The sequence below is a fragment of the Oncorhynchus nerka genome, linkage group LG10 (genome assembly GCF_034236695.1).
Source record: "Oncorhynchus nerka isolate Pitt River linkage group LG10, Oner_Uvic_2.0, whole genome shotgun sequence".
In the NCBI taxonomy this organism is placed as follows: domain Eukaryota; kingdom Metazoa; phylum Chordata; class Actinopteri; order Salmoniformes; family Salmonidae; genus Oncorhynchus; species Oncorhynchus nerka.
In genome coordinates this window covers 6,078,807-6,099,165 of record NC_088405.1, presented here as the reverse complement: position 1 = coordinate 6,099,165, position 20,359 = coordinate 6,078,807, and the positions used below count along the sequence as shown (strand labels likewise).

General features: G+C 44.6%; 1 protein-coding gene across 2 annotated transcripts in view; it reads right to left on the bottom strand.

The window, feature by feature from the left end:
• The window catches only part of LOC115122588 (glutaredoxin 3-like), a 54,074-nt gene that overhangs the window by 7,728 nt on the left and 25,987 nt on the right, over positions 1-20,359 (bottom strand). For both annotated transcript variants that reach the window (XM_065022943.1, XM_065022944.1), the window contains 5 exons: positions 19,023-19,227; positions 13,339-13,511; positions 7,785-7,846; positions 7,635-7,692; positions 4,463-4,515 (listed from right to left, as the gene is read on the bottom strand). In XM_065022943.1, coding sequence (XP_064879015.1) covers positions 4,463-4,515; positions 7,635-7,692; positions 7,785-7,846; positions 13,339-13,511; positions 19,023-19,227 — 551 coding nt within the window. The remainder of the gene's footprint in view (positions 1-4,462; positions 4,516-7,634; positions 7,693-7,784; positions 7,847-13,338; positions 13,512-19,022; positions 19,228-20,359) is intronic.

Here is a 20,359-nt window from a genome sequence, read left to right as displayed (position 1 = left end):
TATCTCTAGTATCGTGATATAGTGGTGTTACCTCACCCTGTTCATGATATAGTGTTGTTACCTCACCCTGATCTATTCATTATCTCCAGTATCGTGATATAGTGGTGTTACCTCACCCTGATCTATTCATTATCTCCAGTATCGTGATATAGTGGTGTTACCTCACCCTGAGCTGTTCATTATCTCCAGTATCGTGATATAGTGGTGTTACCTCACCCTGAGCTGTTCATTATCTCCAGTATCGTGATATAGTTGTGTTCTCACCCTGATCTGTTCATTATCTCCAGTATCGTGATATAGTTGTGTTCTCACCCTGAGCTGTTCATTATCTCCAGTATCGTGATATAGTTGTGTTCTCACCCTGATCTGTTCATTATCTCCAGTATCGTGATATAGTTGTGTTCTCACCCTGAGCTGTTCATTATCTCCAGTATCGTGATATAGTTGTGTTCTCACCCTGAGCTGTTCATTATCTCCAGTATCATGATATAGTGGTGTTACCTCACCCTGAGCTGTTCATTATCTCCAGTATCGTGATATAGTTGTGTTCTCACCCTGAGCTGTTCATTAGCTCCAGTATCGTGATATAGTTGTGTTCTCACCCGGAGCTGTTCATTATCTCCAGTATCGTGATATAGTTGTGTTACCTGACCCTGAGCTGTTCATTATCTCCAGTATCGTGATATAGTGGTGTTACCTCACCCTGTTCATTATCTCCAGTATCGTGATAGTGTTTTTACCTCACCCTGATATTTTCATTATCTCCAGTATCATGATATAGTGGTGTTACCTCACCCTGTTCATTATCTCCAGTATCGTGATATAGTGGTGTTACCTCACCCTGAGCTGTTCATTATCTCCAGTATTGTGATATAGTGGTGTTACCTCACCCTGATCTGTTCATTATCTCCAGTATCGTGATATAGTGGTGTTACCTCACCCTGATCTGTTCATTATCTCCAGTATCGTGATATAGTGGTGTTACCTCACCCTGAGCTGTTCATTATCTCCAGTATCGTGATATAGTGGTGTTACCTCACCCTGAGCTGTTCATTATCTCCAGTATCATGATATAGTTGTGTTCTCACCCTGAGCTGTTCATTATCTCCAATATCATGATATAGTGGTGTTACCTCACCCTAAGCTGTTCATTATCTCCAGTATCGTGATATAGTTGTGTTCTCACCCTGAGCTGTTCATTATCTCCAGTATCGTGATATAGTTGTGTTTTCACCCTGATCTGTTCATTATCTCCAGTATTGTGATATAGTTGTGTTCTCACCCTGATCTGTTCATTATCTCCAGTATCGTGATATAGTTGTGTTCTCACCCTGAGCTGTTCATTATCTCCAGTATCGTGATATAGTGGTGTTACCTCACCCTGAGCTGTTCATTATCTCCAGTATCGTGATATAGTTGTGTTCTCACCCTGATCTGTTCATTAGCTCCAGTATCGTGATATAGTTGTGTTCTCACCCTGAGCTGTTCATTATCTCCAGTATCGTGATATAGTTGTGTTCTCACCCTGATCTGTTCATTATCTCCAGTATCGTGATATAGTTGTGTTCTCACCCTGAGCTGTTCATTATCTCCAGTATCGTGATATAGTTGTATTCTCACCCTGAGCTGTTCATTATCTCCAGTATCGTGATATAGTTGTGTTCTCACCCTGAGCTGTTCAATATCTCCAGTATCGTGATATAGTGGTGTTACCTCACCCTGTTCATGATCATGATATAGTGGTGTTACCTCACCCTGTTCATGATCATGATATAGTGGTGTTACCTCACCCTGAGCTGTTCATTATCTCCAGTATCATGATATAGTGGTGTTACCTCACCCTGTTCATGATCATGATATAGTGGTGTTACCTCACCCTGAGCTGTTCATTATCTCTAGTATCATGATATAGTGGTGTTACCTCACCCTGATCTGTTCATTATCTCCAGTATCGTGATATAGTGGTGTTACCTCACCCTGATCTGTTCATTATCTCCAGTATCATGATATAGTGGTGTTACCTCACCCTGATCTGTTCATTATCTCCAGTATCATGATATAGTGGTGTTCTCTCACCCTGAGCTGTTCATTATCTCCAGTATCGTGATATAGTGGTGTTCTCTCACCCTGAGCTGTTCATTATCTCCAGTATCATGATATAGTGGTGTTCTCTCACCCTGAGCTGTTCATTATCTCCAGTATCGTGATATAGTGGTGTTACCTCACCCTGAGCTGTTCATTATCTCCAGTATCATGATATAGTGGTGTTCTCACCCTGCGCTGATCATGATAGTGGTGTTCTCACCCTGAGCTGTTCATTATCTCCAGTATCGTGATATTGTGGTGTTCTCACCCTGATCTGTTCATTTTCTCCAGTATCGTGATATAGTTGTGTTCTCACCCTGATCTGTTCATTATCTCCAGTATCGTGATATAGTTGTGTTCTCACCCTGAGCTTTTCATTATCTCCAGTATCATGATATAGTGGTGTTACCTCACCCTGTTCATGATCATGATATAGTGGTGTTACCTCACCCTGAGCTGTTCATTATCTCTAGTTTCATGATATAGTGGTGTTACCTCACCCTGATCTGTTCATTATCTCCAGTATCGTGATATAGTGGTGTTACCTCACCTGATCTGTTCATTATCTCCAGTATCATGATATAGTGGTGTTACCTCACCCTGATCTGTTCATTATCTCCAGTATCATGATATAGTGGTGTTCTCTCACCCTGAGCTGTTCATTATCTCCAGTATCGTGATATAGTGGTGTTCTCTCACCCTGAGCTGTTCATTATCTCCAGTATCGTGATATAGTGGTGTTCTCACCCTGAGCTGTGCATTATCTCCAATATCATGATATAGTGGTGTTACCTCACCCTAAGCTGTTCATTATCTCCAGTATTGTGATATAGTGGTGTTACCTCACCCTGAGCTGTTCATTATCTCCAGTATCGTGATATAGTGGTGTTACCTCACCCTGAGCTGTTCATTATCTCCAGTATCATGATATAGTGGTGTTACCTCACCCTGATCTGTTCATTATCTCCAGTATCGTGATATAGTGGTGTTCTCACCCTGATCAGTTCATTATCTCCAGTATCGTGATATCGGTGTGTTCTCACCCTGAGCTGTTCATTATCTCCAGTATCGTGATATAGTTGTGTTCTCACCCTGATCTGTTCATTATCTCCAGTATTGTGATATAGTTGTGTTCTCACCCTGATCTGTTCATTATCTCCAGTATCTCCAGTGATATAGTTGTGTTCTCACCCTGAGCTGTTCATTATCTCCAGTATCGTGATATAGTGGTGTTACCTCACCCTGAGCTGTTCATTATCTCCAGTATCGTGATATAGTGGTGTTCTCACCCTGAGCTGATCATGATATAGTGGTGTTCTCACCCTGAGCTGTTCATTATCTCCAGTATCGTGATATTGTGGTGTTCTCACCCTGAGCTGTTCATTATCTCCAGTATCGTGATATAGTTGTATTCTCACCCTGAGCTGTTCATTATCTCCAGTATCGTGATATAGTTGTGTTCTCACCCTGAGCTTTTCATTATCTCCAGTATCGTGATATAGTGGTGTTACCTCACCCTGAGCTGTTCATTATCTCCAGTATCATGATATAGTGGTGTTACCTCACCCTGTTCATGATCATGATATAGTGGTGTTACCTCACCCTGAGCTGTTCATTATCTCTAGTATCATGATATAGTGGTGTTACTTCACCCTGATCTGTTCATTATCTCCAGTATCGTGATATAGTGGTGTTCTCTCACCCTGAGCTGTTCATTATCTCCAGTATCGTGATATAGTGGTGTTCTCTCACCCTGAGCTGTTCATTATCTCCAGTATCGTGATATAGTGGTGTTCTCTCACCCTGAGCTGTTCATTATCTCCAGTATCGTGATATAGTGGTGTTCTCTCACCCTGAGCTGTTCATTATCTCCAGTATCGTGATATAGTGGTGTTACCTCACCCTGAGCTGTTCATTATCTCCAGTATCATGATATAGTGGTGTTCTCACCCTGAGCTGATCATGATATAGTGGTGTTCTCACCCTGAGCTGTTCATTATCTCCAGTATCGTGATATAGTGGTGTTACCTCACCCTGAGCTGTTCATTATCTCCAGTATCGTGATATAGTGGTGTTCTCACCCTGAGCTGTTCATTATCTCCAGTATCATGATATAGTGGTGTTCTCTCACCCTGAGCTGTTCATTATCTCCAGTATCGTGATATAGTGGTGTTACCTCACCCTGAGCTGTTCATTATCTCCAGTATCATGATATAGTGGTGTTCTCACCCTGAGCTGTTCATTATCTCCAGTATCGTGATATAGTGGTGTTCTCACCCTGATCTGTTCATTATCTCCAGTATCATGATATAGTGGTGTTCTCTCACCCTGAGCTGTTCATTATCTCCAGTATCGTGATATAGTGGTGTTACCTCACCCTGAGCTGTTCATTATCTCCAGTATCTGAAGACTGAATCCACACTTGGCTTGCTACAGATACAGGAAGAAAAACAGACTTTAGAAACCAAACAGATAACATAATCATACCCATGCCAGTATCTTAACAAAGAACATACACTTTATAATCAACATATTAACTCAATTCAGATCCTTCAATGGGTGAGTCCACACAAAACCATTTTATTGCAGAACAAAATCACAGGAAGCAATGTTTCTTTTTAAGACAAAGATCTTTTCAAATAGCTAATATACAAAATGGTGTTTTCTGAGTGAGTAGGAGAAATGCTTTCAAGATAACACATGGTTTTAAATGGCGGCCTAGTGGTTAGAGCGTTGGGCCAGTAAACCGAAAGGTTGCCGGATCGAATCCCCAAGCTAACGAGGTAAAAAATATGTCATTCTGAACAAGGCACTGTTCCTAGGCCTTCAATGTAAATAAGAATTTGTTCTTAACCGACTTGCCTAGTTAAGCAGGAGGAGTTAGGACTTCTTCCCTCCAGGAATGAAACCAAACTCAAGCTTTCATTGAGCAAGTTTCAACTTGCTATTGGTTTCACAGGACCCCACTTAGAAACGGTCTTTTAAGAAATGGAGGGAAAAGGAAATAAAGATCCGTGTCTCCAGATAGAACCAAAGGGAGAGAAGGGATTCACAGAGGAGCTGGGTGAAACTACTCTGAAGATATGTCTTCATCTGAGAGCAGCAGCCATCAATATGAAGAGGTAGGAGGGGGGGGTACTGAACCATTAGTGTCTGGGGGTACTCCTGAACCATTAGTGTCTGGGGGGGGTACTCTGAACCATTAGTGTCTGGGGGGGGGGGTACTCCTGAACCATTAGTGTCTGGGGGTACTCCTGAACCATTAGTGTCTGGGGGGGTACTCCTGAACCATTAGTGTCTGGGGGGGGGTCCTGAACCATTAGTGTCTGGGGGGGGTACTCCTGAACCATTAGTGTCTGGGGGGGTACTCCTGAACCATTAGTGTCTGGGGGGGTACTCCTGAACCATTAGTGTCTGGGGGTACTCCTGAACCATTAGTGTCTGGGGGGGGTACTCCTGAACCATTAGTGTCTGGGGGTACTCCTGAACCATTAGTGTCTGGGGGGGGTACTCCTGAACCATTAGTGTCTGGGGGTACTCCTGAACCATTCGTGTCTGTGTGTGTGTGTGTGTGTGTCTGGGGGCAGAATTGGGGTACTCTGAACCATTAGTGTCTGGGGGGGGTTGGGGTACTCCTGAACCATTAGTGTGTGTCTGTGTGTGTGTGTGTGAGGGGGTTTGGGGTACTCCTGAACCATTAGTGTGTGTGTCTGTGTGTGTGTGTGTGAGAAGGGGGGGGGATCCCACTGCTCTGTGAGGTGCAGAATATTATTGATTTCAGATTAGCCTCAACTCTGTTGAAATGTATGCAATACCAATTGTCCTTATCTACTAGATTGGCAGAGTATATAGGCCAACTGTACTATATTATATACTATATATTATATAGAGTATATACTGGAGTTATATTAGAATAGTAGTATATAGGCCAACTGTACTATATTATATACTATATATTATATAGAGTATATACTGGAGTTATATTAGAATAGTATTATATAGTAGTATATAGGCCAACTGGTACCTCTTGAAGTAATGTACTAGAGTTATATTAGAATAGTATTATATAGTAGTATATAGGCCAACTGTACTATATTATATACTATATATTATATTAGAATAGTATTATATAGTAGTATATAGGCCAACTGTACCATATTATATACTATATATTATATAGAGTATATACTGGAGTTATATTAGAATAGTATTATATAGTAGTATATAGGCCAACTGAAGTAATGTACTGGAGTTATATTGGAATAGTATTATATAGTAGTATATAGGCCAACTGGTACCTCTTGAAGTAATGTACTGGAGTTATATTAGAATAGTATTATGTAGGCCAACTGGTACCTCTTGAAGTAATGTACTGGAGTTATATTAGAATAGTATTATGTAGGCCAAACACAAGCCTCAGTTTATTGTCCATGTATGTTTCTGCAGCATTTATTTATGATTAACTGCAATTATATTCAAGTCCTATTCTCCTTTTCTATTCCATTTTATTATATGTATATTTTTTTTAATCTTTATTTAATTAGGCAAGTCAGCTAAGAACAAATTCTTATTGACAATGATGGCCTAGGAACAGTTGGGTTAACTGCCTTGTTCAGGGGCAGAATGACAGATTTTTACCTTGTCAGCTCGGGGTTCGACCTAGCAACCTTTCGGTTACAAGTCCAACGCTCTAACGACTAGGCTACCTGCTGCCCCCATTCTATTCCATTAAGTACACAGACCAAACAAACACACAGGTTTATTGACCTGTTATACAGTGACACCTACATACCTCTTTATTGTCCTGTTATATAGTGACACCTACGTACCTCTTTATTGTCCTGTTATATAGTGACACCTACGTACCTCTTTATTGTCCTGTTATATAGTGACACCTCTTTATTGTCCTGTTATATAGTGACACCTACGTACCTCTTTATTGTCCTGTTATATAGTGACACCTACGTACCTCTTTATTGTCCTGTTATGATATAGTGACACCTCTTCTTTATTGTCCTGTTATATAGTGACACCTACGTACCTCTTTATTGTCCTGTTATATAGTGACACCTACGTACCTCTTTATTGTCCTGTTATATAGTGACACCTACGTACCTCTTTATTGTCCTGTTATACAGTGACACCTACGTAACTCTTTATTGTCCTGTTATATAGTGACACCTCTTTATTGTCCTGTTATATAGTGACACCTACGTACCTCTTTATTGTCCTGTTATATAGTGACACCTACGTACCTCTTTATTGTCCTGTTATACAGTGACACCTACGTACCTCTTTATTGTCCTGTTATATAGTGACACCTACGTACCTCTTTATTGTCCTGTTATACAGTGACACCTACGTACCTCTTTATTGTCCTGTTATATAGTGACACCTACGTAACTCTTTATTGTCCTGTTATATAGTGACACCTACGTACCTCTTTATTGTCCTGTTATATAGTGACACCTACGTACCTCTATTGTCCTGTTATACAGTGACACCTACGTAACTCTTTATTGTCCTGTTATACAGTGACACCTACGTACCTCTTTATTGCCCTTCATGAACAGCATGACTGGACTCCTGTTGATGGTCGACTTCAACCTGGAGGTTATAAGGACAGTCCATAAGTCACACAATACAACGTGCCATCTTCCACGTGTGTGTGTGTGTGTGTATATAAAGGTGTGTTTTACCTGTGCTCCAGTGTGACAGCCTTGGGACAGGTCTTCTCCAGCTCTCCAGATTCAGCTAGTTCCTACAACAGGTATCAACACTGAGATGGGTCACTGGGTCACTGCAGAAGCCCTTCGTTCTACTGTACCTACACACTAACACACACACCTACAGTCTGAATCACACTAAAACACACACCTACAGTCTGAATCACACTAACACACACACCTACATTCTAAATCACACTAAAACACACACCCTACAGTCTGAATCACACTAACACACACACCTACAGTCTGAATCACACTAACACACACACCTACAGTCTGAATCACACTAAAACACACACCTAGTCTGAATCACACTAACACACACCTACAGTCAATCAAACTAAAACACACACTTACAGTCTGAATCACACTAACACACACACCTACAGTCTGAATCACACTAACACACACACACACACACACCTACAGTCTGGACACACTAACACACACACACACACACCTACAGTCTGAATCACACAACACAGTCTGAATCACACTAACACACACCTACAGTCTGAATCACACTAACACACACACCTACAGTCTGAATCACACTAACACACACCTACAGTCTGAATCACACTAACACACACACCTACAGTCTGAATCACACTAACACACACACACACACACACACACACACACACACACACACACACACACACACACACACACACACACAATACCGTTCAAAAGTTTGTGGTCACTTAGAAATGTCCTTGTTTTTTAAAGAAAAGCTACATTTTTGCCCATTAAAATAACATAAAATTGATCAGAAATACAGTGTAGACATTGTTAATGTTGTAAATGACTACTGTAGCTGGAAACGGCAGATTTTTTATGGAATATCTACAGAGGCCCATCATCAGCAACCATCACTCCTGTGTTCCAATGACACGTTGTGTTAGCTAATCCAAGTTCATCATTTTAAAAGGCTAATTGATCATTAAAAAAACCTTTTGCAATTATGTTAGCACAGCTGAAAACGGTCGTCCTGATTAAAGAAGCAATAAAACTGGCCTTCTTTAGACTAGTTGAGTATCTGGAGCATCAGCATTTGTAGGTTCGATTACAGGCTCAAAATGGCCAGAAACAAATAACTGTCTTCTGAAACTCGTCAGTCGTCAGAAATTGCCAAGAAACTGAAGATCTCGTACAACGCTGTTCACAGAACAGCACAAACTGGCTCTAACCAGAATAGAACGAGGAGTGGGAGGCCCCGGTGCACAACTGAGCAAGAGGACAAGTGCATTAGAGTGTCTAGTTTGAGAAACAAGTCCTCAACTGGCAGCTTCATTAAATAGTACCCACAAAACACCAGTCTCAACATCAACAGTGAAGAGACGACCATCCGGGATGCTGGTCTGATGTCCATAGACTTGTCGTTACAACATCAACTTGTCGCTGTGACAAGTAGTTTTGTCCATCTGTGACCACGAGGAAGTGGTCTTGTCCGTCTGTGACCACAAGGAAGTGGTCTTGTCTTGTCCGTCTGTGACCACAAAGTGGTCTTGTCCGTCTGTGACCACAAGGAAGTGGTCTTGTCCGTCTGTGACCACAAGGAAGTGGTCTTGTCCGTCTGTGACCACAAGGAAGTGGTCTTGTCCGTCTGTGACCACGAGGAAGTGGTCTTGTCCGTCTGTGACCACAAGGAAGTGGTCTTGTCCGTCTGTGACCACGAGGAAGTGGTCTTGTCCGTCTGTGACCACAAGGAAGTGGTCTTGTCCGTCTGTGACCACAAGGAAGTGGTCTTGTCCGTCTGTGACCACGAGGAAGTGGTCCACGAGGAAGTGGTCTTGTCCGTCTGTGACCACAAGGAAGTGGTCTTGTCCGTCTGTGACCACAAGGAAGTGGTCTTGTCCGTCTGTGACCACTTGTCCGGAAGTGGTCTTGTCCGTCTGTGACCACGAGGAAGTGGTCTTGTCCGTCTGTGACCACGAGGAAGTGGTCTTGTCCGTCTGTGACCACGAGGAAGTGGTCTTGTCCGTCTGTGACCACGAGGAAGTGGTCTTGTCCGTCTGTGACCACGAGGAAGTGGTCTTGTCCGTCTGTGACCACGAGGAAGTGGTCTTGTCCCGTCTGTGACCACGAGGAAGTGGTCTTGTCCGTCTGTGACCACGACTTGTCCGTCTGTGACCACGAGGAAGTGGTCTTGTCCGTCTGTGACCACGAGGAAGTGGTCTTGTCCGTCTGTGACCACGAGGAAGTGGTCTTGTCCGTCTGTGACCACGAGGAAGTGGTCTTGTCCGTCTGTGACCACGAGGAAGTGGTCTTGTCCGTCTGTGACCACGAGGAAGTGGTCTTGTCCGTCTGTGACCACGAGGAAGTGGTCTTGTCCGTCTGTAACCACGAGGAAGTGGTCTTGTCCGTCTGTAACCACGAGGAAGTGGTCTTGTCCGTCTGTGACCACGAGGAAGTGGTCTTGTCCGTCTGTAACCACGAGGAAGTGGTCTTGTCCGTCTGTGACCACGAGGAAGTGGTCTTGTCCGTCTGTAACCACGAGGAAGTGGTCTTGTCCGTCTGTGACCACGAGGAAGTGGTCTTGTCCGTCTGTGACCACGAGGAAGTGGTCTTGTCCGTCTGTGACCACGAGGAAGTGGTCTTGTCCGTCTGTGACCACGAGGAAGTGGTCTTGTCCGTCTGTGACCACGAGGAAAGTGGTCTTGTCCGTCTGTGACCACGAGGAAGTGGTCTTGTCCGTCTGTGACCACGAGGAAGTGGTCTTGTCCGTCTGTGACCACGAGGAAGTGGTCTTGACCACGAGGAAGTGGTCTTGTCTGTGACCACGAGGAAGTGGTCTTGTCCGTCTGTGACCACGAGGAAGTGGTCTTGTCAATGTATTTATTTTTTAAAATGTTTTTATTACCTTTATTTAACTAGCCAAGTCAGTTAAGAACAAATTCTTATTTTCAATGACGGCCTAGGAACAGTGGGTTAACTGCCTGTTCAGGGGCAGAACGACAGATTTGTACCTTGTCAGCTTGGGGATTTGAACTTGCAACCTTCCGGTTACTAGTCCAACGCTCTAACCACTAGGCTACCCTGCCGCCCCATGCTGTCAATAGTGCTATCCAACTGCTGAAACCAATGTAGTTCATTAGAAGGGTATCCTGACCAGGACTCAAACCCTGGTCTCTGTCATTCTAAAACCACTACATCAAAAGGCTCAAATCTCTTGGTGAGGTCTCTAGGTGTTATACCAAGGTGTTATACCAAGGTGTTATACCAAGGTGTTCTACATACCAAGGTGTTATACCAAGGTGTTATACCAAGGTGTTATACATACCAAGGTGTTATACCAAGGTGTTATTCTTATCGGCAGACTCAATAGCCTCGGTTTTTCGGATGACTGCCTTGCCTGGTTCACCAATTACTTTGCAGACAGAGTTCAGTGTGTCAAATCGGAGGGCATGCTGTCCGGTCCTCTGGCAGTCTCTATGGGGGTGCCACAGGGTTCAATTCTCGGGCCGACTCTTTTCTCTGTATATATCAATGATGTTGCTCTTGCTGCGGGCGATTCCCTGATCCACCTCTACGCAGACGACACCATTCTATATACTTTCGGCCCGTCATTGGACACTGTGCTATCTAACCTCCAAAAGAGCTTCAATGCCATACAGCACTCCTTCCGTGGCCTCCAACTGCTCTTAAACGCGAGTAAAACCAAATGCATGTTTTTCAACCGATCGCTGCCTGCACCCGCATGCCCGACTAGCATCACCACCCTGGATGGTTCCGACCTTGAATATGTGGACATCTATAAGTACCTAGGTGTCTGGCTAGACTGCAAACTCTCCTTCCAGACTCACATCAAACATCTCCAATCGAAAATCAAATCAAGACTCGGCTTCTATTCCGCAACAAAGCCTCCTTCACTCACGCCGCCAAGCTTACCCTAGTAAAACTGACTATCCTACCGATCCTCGACTTCGGCGATGTCATCTACAAAATGGCTTCCAACACTCTACTCAGCAAACTGGATGCAGTCTATCACAGTGCCATCCGTTTTGTCACTAAAGCACCTTACACCACCTACCACTGCGACTTGTATGCTCTAGTCGGCTGGCCCTCGCTACATATTCGTCGCCAGACCCACTGGCTCCAGGTCATCTACAAGTCCATGCTAGGTAAAGCTCCGCCTTATCTCAGTTCACTGGTCACGATGGCAACACCCATCCGTAGCACGCGCTCCAGCAGGTGTATCTCACTGATCATCCCTAAAGCCAACACCTCATTTGGCCGCCTTTCGTTCCAGTACTCTGCTGCCTGTGACTGGAACGAATTGCAAAAATCGCTGAAGTTGGAGACTTTTATCTCCCTCACCAACTTCAAACATCAGCTATCCGAGCAGCTATCCGATCGCTGCAGCTGTACATAGTCTATTGGTAAATAGCCCACCCATTTTCACCTACCTCATCCCCATACTGTTTTTATACTGTTTTTTATTTATTTACTTTTCTGCTCTTTAGCACACCAATATCTCTACCTGTACATGACCATCTGATCATTTATCACTCCAGTGTTAATCTGCAAAATTGTATTATTTGCCTACCTCCTCATGCCTTTTGCACACATTGTATATAGACTGCCCATTTTTTTTCTACTGTGTTATTGACTTGTTAATTGTTTACTCCATGTGTAACTCTGTGTTGTCTGTTCACACTGCTATGCTTTATCTTGGCCAGGTCGCAGTTGCAAATGAGAACTTGTTCTCAACTAGCCTACCTGGTTAAATAAAGGTGTTCTCAACTAGCCTACCTGGTTAAATAAAGGTGTTCTCAACTAGCCTACCTGGTTAAATAAAGGTGTTCTCAACTAGCCTACCTGGTTAAATAAAGGTGTTCTCAACTAGCCTACCTGGTTAAATAAAGGTGTTCTCAACTAGCCTACCTGGTTAAATAAAGGTGTTCTCAACTAGCCTACCTGGTTAAATAAAGGTGTTCTCAACTAGCCTACCTGGTTAAATAAAGGTGTTCTCAACTAGCCTACCTGGTTAAATAAAGGTGTTCTCAACTAGCCTACCTGGTTAAATAAAGGTGTTCTCAACTAGCCTACCTGGTTAAATAAAGGTGTTCTCAACTAGCCTACCTGGTTAAATAAAGGTGTTCTCAACTAGCCTACCTGGTTGAATAAAGGTGTTCTCAACTAGCCTACCTGGTTAAATAAAGGTGTTCTCAACTAGCCTACCTGGTTAAATAAAGGTGTTCTCAACTAGCCTACCTGGTTAAATAAAGGTGTTCTCAACTAGCCTACCTGGTTAAATAAAGGTGTTCTCAACTGGCCTACCTGGTTAAATAAAGGTGAAATAAAAAAATAAAAAATAAAAAATACCAAGGTGTTATACCAAGGTGTTATACCAAGGTGTTATACCAAGGTGTTATACCAAGGTGTTATACCAAAGTTATTTAGTATTTTTTTTACAAGGGTTACATTTATCATTTTTGTTGTTGTTGATGTTTGTTTTGTTTTCGCTCACTCGCCTCAGTTCTCTGGAAAAGAAAAATATGTGTTTAACATGACTCACCTTGACAATGTCCAGTCCCCCTACGAGTTCTCCGTTAACGTAAACCTGAGGGTAGGTGGGCCAGTTGGAGAAGGTCTTCAGCCCCCCTCTCACTTCCTCGTCTGACAGGATGTCAAAACTGCTGAACTGGATAGCATGGTCCTTGAAAAGCGCCACTATCTGACGGCTGAAACCTGGGTGATGGGGAGAACACAGTGTGTTTGTAAACCTAGTATAAGACACAGCTGTTATACTGGATAGCATGGTACTTCAACAGAACTACAATCTGATGGCTGAAACCTGGGTGATGGGGAGAACACAGTGTGTTTGTAAACCTAGTATAAGACACGGCTGTATTACTGGATAGCATGGTACTTCAATAGAACTACAATCTGATGGCTGAAACCTGGGTGATGGGGAGAACACAGTGTGTTTGTAAACCTAGTATAAGACACAGCTGTTATATTGGATAGCATGGTACTTCAATAGAACTACAATCTGATGGCTGAAACCTGGGTGATGGGGAGAACACACTGTGTTTGTAAACCTAGTATAAGACACGGCTGTTATACTGGATAGCATGGTCCTTCAACAGAACTACAATCTGACGGCTGAAACCTGGGTGATGGGGAGAACACACTGTGTTTGTAAACATAGTACAAGACACGGCTGTTATACTGGATAGCATGGTCCTTCAACAGAACTACAATCTGACGGCTGAAACCTGGGTGATGGGGAGAACACAGTGTGTTTGTAAACCTAGTATAAGACACGGCTGTATTACTGGATAGCATGGTACTTCAATAGAACTACAATCTGACGGCTGAGGAGAAATCAACGGGTTGTTAGTTCAATGTTATTGTATGTTAATACCCCATAATGACATCACAATACCTCATAATGACATCACAATACCCCATAATGACATCACAATACATCAATGACATCACAATACCCCATAATGACATGACAATACCCCATAATGACATCACAATACCCCATATGAACAACAGAGTCAGGATATAAAATCAGGTTGTTAGTTCAATGTTATTGTATGTTAACAGGAACAGAGTCAGGATATTAAATCAGGTTGTTAGTTCAATGTTATTGTATGTTAACAGGAACAGAGTCAGGATATTAAGTCAGGAGATAATTGCAGATGAGTTTGTTCAGCAGCATGTTTGTTACCCTCATATAAAAAGGGCCATTTGGAAACACATGAACAAGACATGAAGTTAAAAGCTAAAATAAAGATGGTCCCAAACTCTAGCCTGGTATCATCACATTCATTTTAAGTAATACAAAGTGTGTATATACATACATACAGTGGGGAGAACCAGTATTTGATACACTGCCGATTTTGCAGGTTTTCCTACTTATACAAAGCATGTAGAGGTCTGTAATTTTTACCATAGGTACACTTCAACTGTGAGAGACGGAATCTAAAACAAAAATCCAGAAAATCACATTGTATGATTTTTAAGTAATTTTCCTCCCAAGAACACAGTGGCCTCCATCATTCTTAAATGGAAGAAGTTTGGAACCACAAAGACTCTTCCTAGAGCTGGCCGCTCAGCCAAACTGAGCAATCAGGGGAGAAGAGCCTTGGTCAGGGAGGTGACCAAGAACCCAATGGTCACTCTGACAGAGCTCCTCTGTGGAGATGGGAGAACCTTCCAGAAGGACAGCCATCTCTGCAGTACTCCACCAAATCAGGCCTTTATGGTAGAGTGTCCAGATGGGGCGGCAGGGTAGCCTAGTGGTTAGAGCGTTGGACTAGTAACCGGAAGGTTGCGAGTTTAAACCCCCGAGCTGACAAGGTACAAATCTGTCGTTCTGCCCCTGAACAGGCAGTTAACCCACTGTTCCCAGGCCGTCATTGAAAATAAGAATTTGTTCTTAACTGACTTGCCTGGTTAAAAAGAAGAAAAAAAAAAAAGAGAAAGGAGAAAGAGGGAGAGGAGAAAGAGAGAGAGGGAGAGGAGAAAGAGAGAGAGGAGAGGAGAAAGAGAGAGAGGAGAGGAGAAAGAGAGAGAGGAGAGGAGAAAGAGAGAGAGGAGAGGAGAAAGAGAGAGAACCCCCACTGAGAGGAGAAAGAGAGAGAAGAGGAGAAGTTAACCCAGAGAGAGGAGAGGAGAAAGAGAGAACCCAGGAGAGGAGAAAGAGAGAGAGGGAGAGGAGAAAGAAGAGAGAGGAGAGGAGAAGAGGAACCCCCACTGAGAAGAGGGAGAGGAGAAAGAGAGAGAGGGAGAGGAGAAAGAGAGGAGAAAGAGAGAGAGGGAGAGGAGAAAGAGAGGAGAAAGAAGAGAGGGAGAGGAGAAAGAGAAGAGGGAGAGGAGAAAAGAGAGAGGAGAGGAGAAAGAGAGAGAGAGAGGAGAAAGAGAGAGAGGAGAGGAGAAAGAGAGAGAGGGAGAGGAGAAAGAGAGAGAGGAGAGAGAAAGAGAGAGGAGAAAGAGAGAGAGGAGAGGAGAAAGAGAGAGAGGGAGAGGAGAAAGAGAGAGAGGAGAGGAGAAAGAGAGAGAGGAGAGGAGAAAGAGAGAGAGGAGAAAGAGAGAGGAGAGGAGAGGAGAGAGATCCTTCAAAAAACCTGCTCCAGAGGAGAGAGAGAGGGGAGAGGAGAAAGAGAGAGAGGGAGAGGAGAAAGAGAGAGAGTCTCTGAGAGGAGAAAGAGGGAGAGGAGAAAGAGAGAGAGGAGAGGAGAAAGCTGAGAGAGAGGAGAGGAGAAAGAGAGAGAGAGCTTGAGAGGAGAAAGAGAGAGAGGGAGAGGAGAAAGAGAGAGAGGAGAGGAGAAAAAGAAGAGAAAGAGAGAGAGGAGAGGAGAAAGAGAGAGAGGAGAGGAGAAAGAGAATAGGAGAAAGAGAGAGAGAGAGAGATAGATAGAGAGGGAGAGGAGAAAGAGAGAGAGGAGAAAGAGAGAGAGGGTCTGAGAGGAGAAAGAGAGAGAGGAGGGGAGAAAAAGAGAGAGGGAGAGGAGAAAGAGAGAGAGGAGAGAGGGAGAGGAGAAAGAGAGAAAGGGAAAGGAGAAAGAGAGAGAGAGAGAGAAAGAGAGGAGAAAGAGAGAGAGGGAGAGGAGAAAGAGAAAAGAGAGGGAGAGGAGAAAGAGAGAGAGGGAGAGGAGAAAGAGAGAGAGGGAGAGGAGAAAGAGAGAGAGGGAGAGGAGAAAGAGAGAGAGAGGGAGAAAGAGAAGATGGAAAGAGAGAGGAGGGAGGAGAAAGAGAGAGAGGAGAGAAAGGAGAGAGAGGAGAAAGAGAGAAGGGAGAGGAGAAAGAGAGAGAGGGGAGAGGAGAAAGAGAGAGAGGGAGAGGAGAAAGAGAGAGAGAGAGAGGAGAAAGAGAGAGAGGGAGAGGAGAAAGAGAGAGAGAGGTAGAGAGGAGAAAGAGAGGAGAAAGAGAGAGAGGAGAGAGAGAGAGAGAAAGAGAGGGAGAGGAGAGGAGAAAGAGAGAGAGGGAGAGGAGAAAGAGAGAGAGGAGAGGAGAAAGAGAGAGAGGAGAGGAGAAAGAGAGAGAGGGAGAGGAGAAAGAGAGAGAGGAGAGGAGAAAGAGAGAGAGGAGAGGAGAAAGAGAGAGAGGGAGAGGAGAAAGAGAGAGAGAGAGAGGAGAAAGAGGGAGAGAGGAGAAAGAGGGGCGAAAGAGGGAGAGAGGAGAAAGAGGGGCGAAAGAGGGAGAGAGGAGAAAGAGGGAGAGAAGAGAAAGAGGGAGAGAGGAGAAAGAGAGGAAGAGAGGAGAAAGGAGAGTGAGCGAGCGATCAAGAAAGAAAGCGAGAGAGGCAGAGAAAAAGAGAAGAGAACAGAAAGAGAGAACAGGAGTAGAGGAGGGGTGATATGTTGCCTGCATGTAGAGCCTGCAGTGAAACTCTCATTCTGATACTCCATTCATTCATGGGGGAATTCATTATAAAACAGCTAGAGGCCCCTAACTAATGGTTATTCAGCTACATGCCACTATATTAACTTGTTTCTACTACACCAGGCCCAGCTGCTTTCTCTGGCTAGAGGCTCTCTATCCTAGACCCAGACGCACGATTGATTGGCGAGCGGTTGTTGCCCCTCTCCCCTTCTCCTAAAGGGTCAGGGGGGGGTCGCGCACCGCAGACACACCATACAGCTCCAGGAAAAAGGAACATAAAAAAAGCTGATTTCTTATTTCAAGGAAAGTTAGGTTATTATGCGCACACACACACACAGAGACACACACAGAGACACACACACACACGCACACACACGAGACAAACACACAGAAACACAAACGCACACACACACGCACGCATACTCAGACACAGACACACTCAGACACAGACACACTCAGACGCACACACACACACACACACACACACACACACACACACACACACACACACACACACACACTCAGACACACACTCAGACACACACACACTCAGACACACACACTCACAGACACACACACACGCACAAAGAGTGTGTAATGTGTTAGGAGCATGTGTTTAACATGGTGTATGAGTGTGTAACCTTTAAATTCAGGTTTCGAGGGCTTCTTTAAAGAACTAGCAAGGTCGCAGTCACAGCCTCACGTGGCTTGGTGGGGATTACATTAAACGAGAGTTCACAAACACTACAACTTGGCTTCTTTATAAAGATGAAAAATATTTAGAGATACATTTCAGGATGAGGTGAAAAATAACTAATGGGTTTAGATTTTAAACTCAAATGTTTCAGATGTTTGCAAACTGCCTTGAACCTGATACTGATACTGAACCTGATACTGAACCTGATCCTGATACTGAACCTGATACTGAACCTGATAATCAGCGGCGTGGTTGGGAACCTCAACCCCTTACAGTGTAATGTCCTCCTCCACCACCAGGCCTGCCTCTCCACCACCACCAGGCCTGCCTCTCCTCCACCACCACCAGGCCTGCCTCTCCTCCTCCACCACCAGGCCTGCCTCTCCTCCTCCTCCACCACCAGGCCTGCCTCTCCTCCTCCTCCTCCACTACCAGGCCTGCCTCTCCTCCACCACCACCAGGCCTGCCTCTCCTCCACCACCACCAGGCCTGCCTCTCCTCCACCACCACCAGGCCTGCCTCTCCTCCTCCACCACCAGGCCTGCCTCTCCTCCTCCACCACCAGGCCTGCCTCTCCTCCTCCACCACCAGGCCTGCCTCTCCTCCTCCTCCACTACCAGGCCTGCCTCTCCTCCTCCTCCATTACCAGTCCTGCCTCTCCTCCACTACCAGGCCTGCCTCTCCTCCACTACCAGGCCTGCCTCTCCTCCACTACCAGGCCTGCCTCTCCTCCACCACCAGGCCTGCCTCTCCTCCAACACCAGGCCTGCCTCTCCTCCACTACCAGGCCTGCCTCTCCTCCACCACCAGGCCTGCCTCTCCTCCACCACCAGGCCTGCCTCTCCTCCACCACCAGGCCTGCCTCTCCTCCACTACCAGGCCTGCCTCTCCTCCACCACCAGGCCTGCCTCTCCTCCACCACCAGGCCTGCCTCTCCTCCTCCTCCACCACCAGGCCTGCCTCTCCTCCTCCTCCACCACCAGGCCTGCCTCTCCTCCTCCTCCACTACCAGGCCTGCCTCTCCTCCACTACCAGGCCTGCCTCTCCTCCACCACCACCACCAATCCCCCTGTCTTTCTCTAATTACCAGGCCTGGTCCCTGTGTGTTTTCCACAGCGGGAGCCTGTTCATGAAGACCACACCCCCACACTCTCTCTCTTTACCACAGCGGGGTTCCTGGGGGGATCCCTTCATGAAGAGCATGCAGGGTGCTGCGTTGATCAGTCTCTTCAGACGCTCATTAAGGTCCTCTTTAGGGGGCTCCGCCCCTGGCCCGCCCAGCCCCCCCGAGCTGACCGACAGCCTCTGGACCTTACTGGTCAGCTCTGGGGCATGAGCGCCGTCCAGCCTGTCAATCTTCTGGCCACCCTGAGACCCACCAGAGGATGGGGGAGAAAGGAAAATAACATTAATATTTTAACGTAATGGTTTTTCTTTCTGTTTGCATGTTTGTATTATTCTAGAGGAGGAGGTTTGAGAGAGAGAGAGATCCAAGACAGAGAGAGAGGCCGAGAAAAAGAGAGCCGAGAAAGAGATTCAAGGACAGGCGTCCTCTCCCAGTTTAATGTTTGGCATGTTAAATCATCAGTGAAGTGATGTGATGGTACTGACTGTGGAGAAGCTATATAAACTAGGTTATTATGGTACTAACTGTGGAGAAGCTATATAAACTAGGTTATTATGGTACTAACTGTGGAGAAGCTGTAAACTAGGTTATTATGGTACTAACTGTGGAGAAGCTATAAACTAGGTTATTATGGTACTGTGGAGAAGCTATAAACTAGGTTATTATGGTACTGACTGTGGAGAAGCTGTAAACTAGGTTATTATGGTACTAACTGTGGAGAAGCTATAAACTAGGTTATTATGGTACTGTGGAGAAGCTATAAACTAGGTTATTATGGTACTGTGGAGAAGCTATATAAACTAGGTTATTATGGTACTGACTGTGGAGAAGCTATAAACTAGGTTATTATGGTACTAACTGTGGAGAAGCTATAAACTAGGTTATTATGGTACTGACTGTGGAGAAGCTGTAAACTAGGTTATTATGGTACTGACTGTAGAGAAGCTATATAAACTAGGTTATTATGGTACTGACTGTGGAGAAGCTATATAAACTAGGTTATTATGGTACTGACTGTGGAGAAGCTATATAAACTAGGTTATTATGGTACTGACTGTGGAGAAGCTATATAAACTAGGTTATTATGGTACTAACTGTGGAGAAGCTATAAACTAGGTTATTATGGTACTGACTGTGGAGAAGCTATATAAACTAGGTTATTATGGTACTGACTGTGGAGAAGCTATAAACTAGGTTATTATGGTACTAACTGTGGAGAAGCTATAAACTAGGTTTTATTCTCCTACTGATCCTGATACCGTGTGTGTTACTCTCCTAACAGACAGGCACTTACCAGCAGCCTCGGAGGCTGATAGAGGCATCTCAAGGGCAGCATGTTACTTACCAGCAGCCTCGGAGGCTGATAGAGGCATC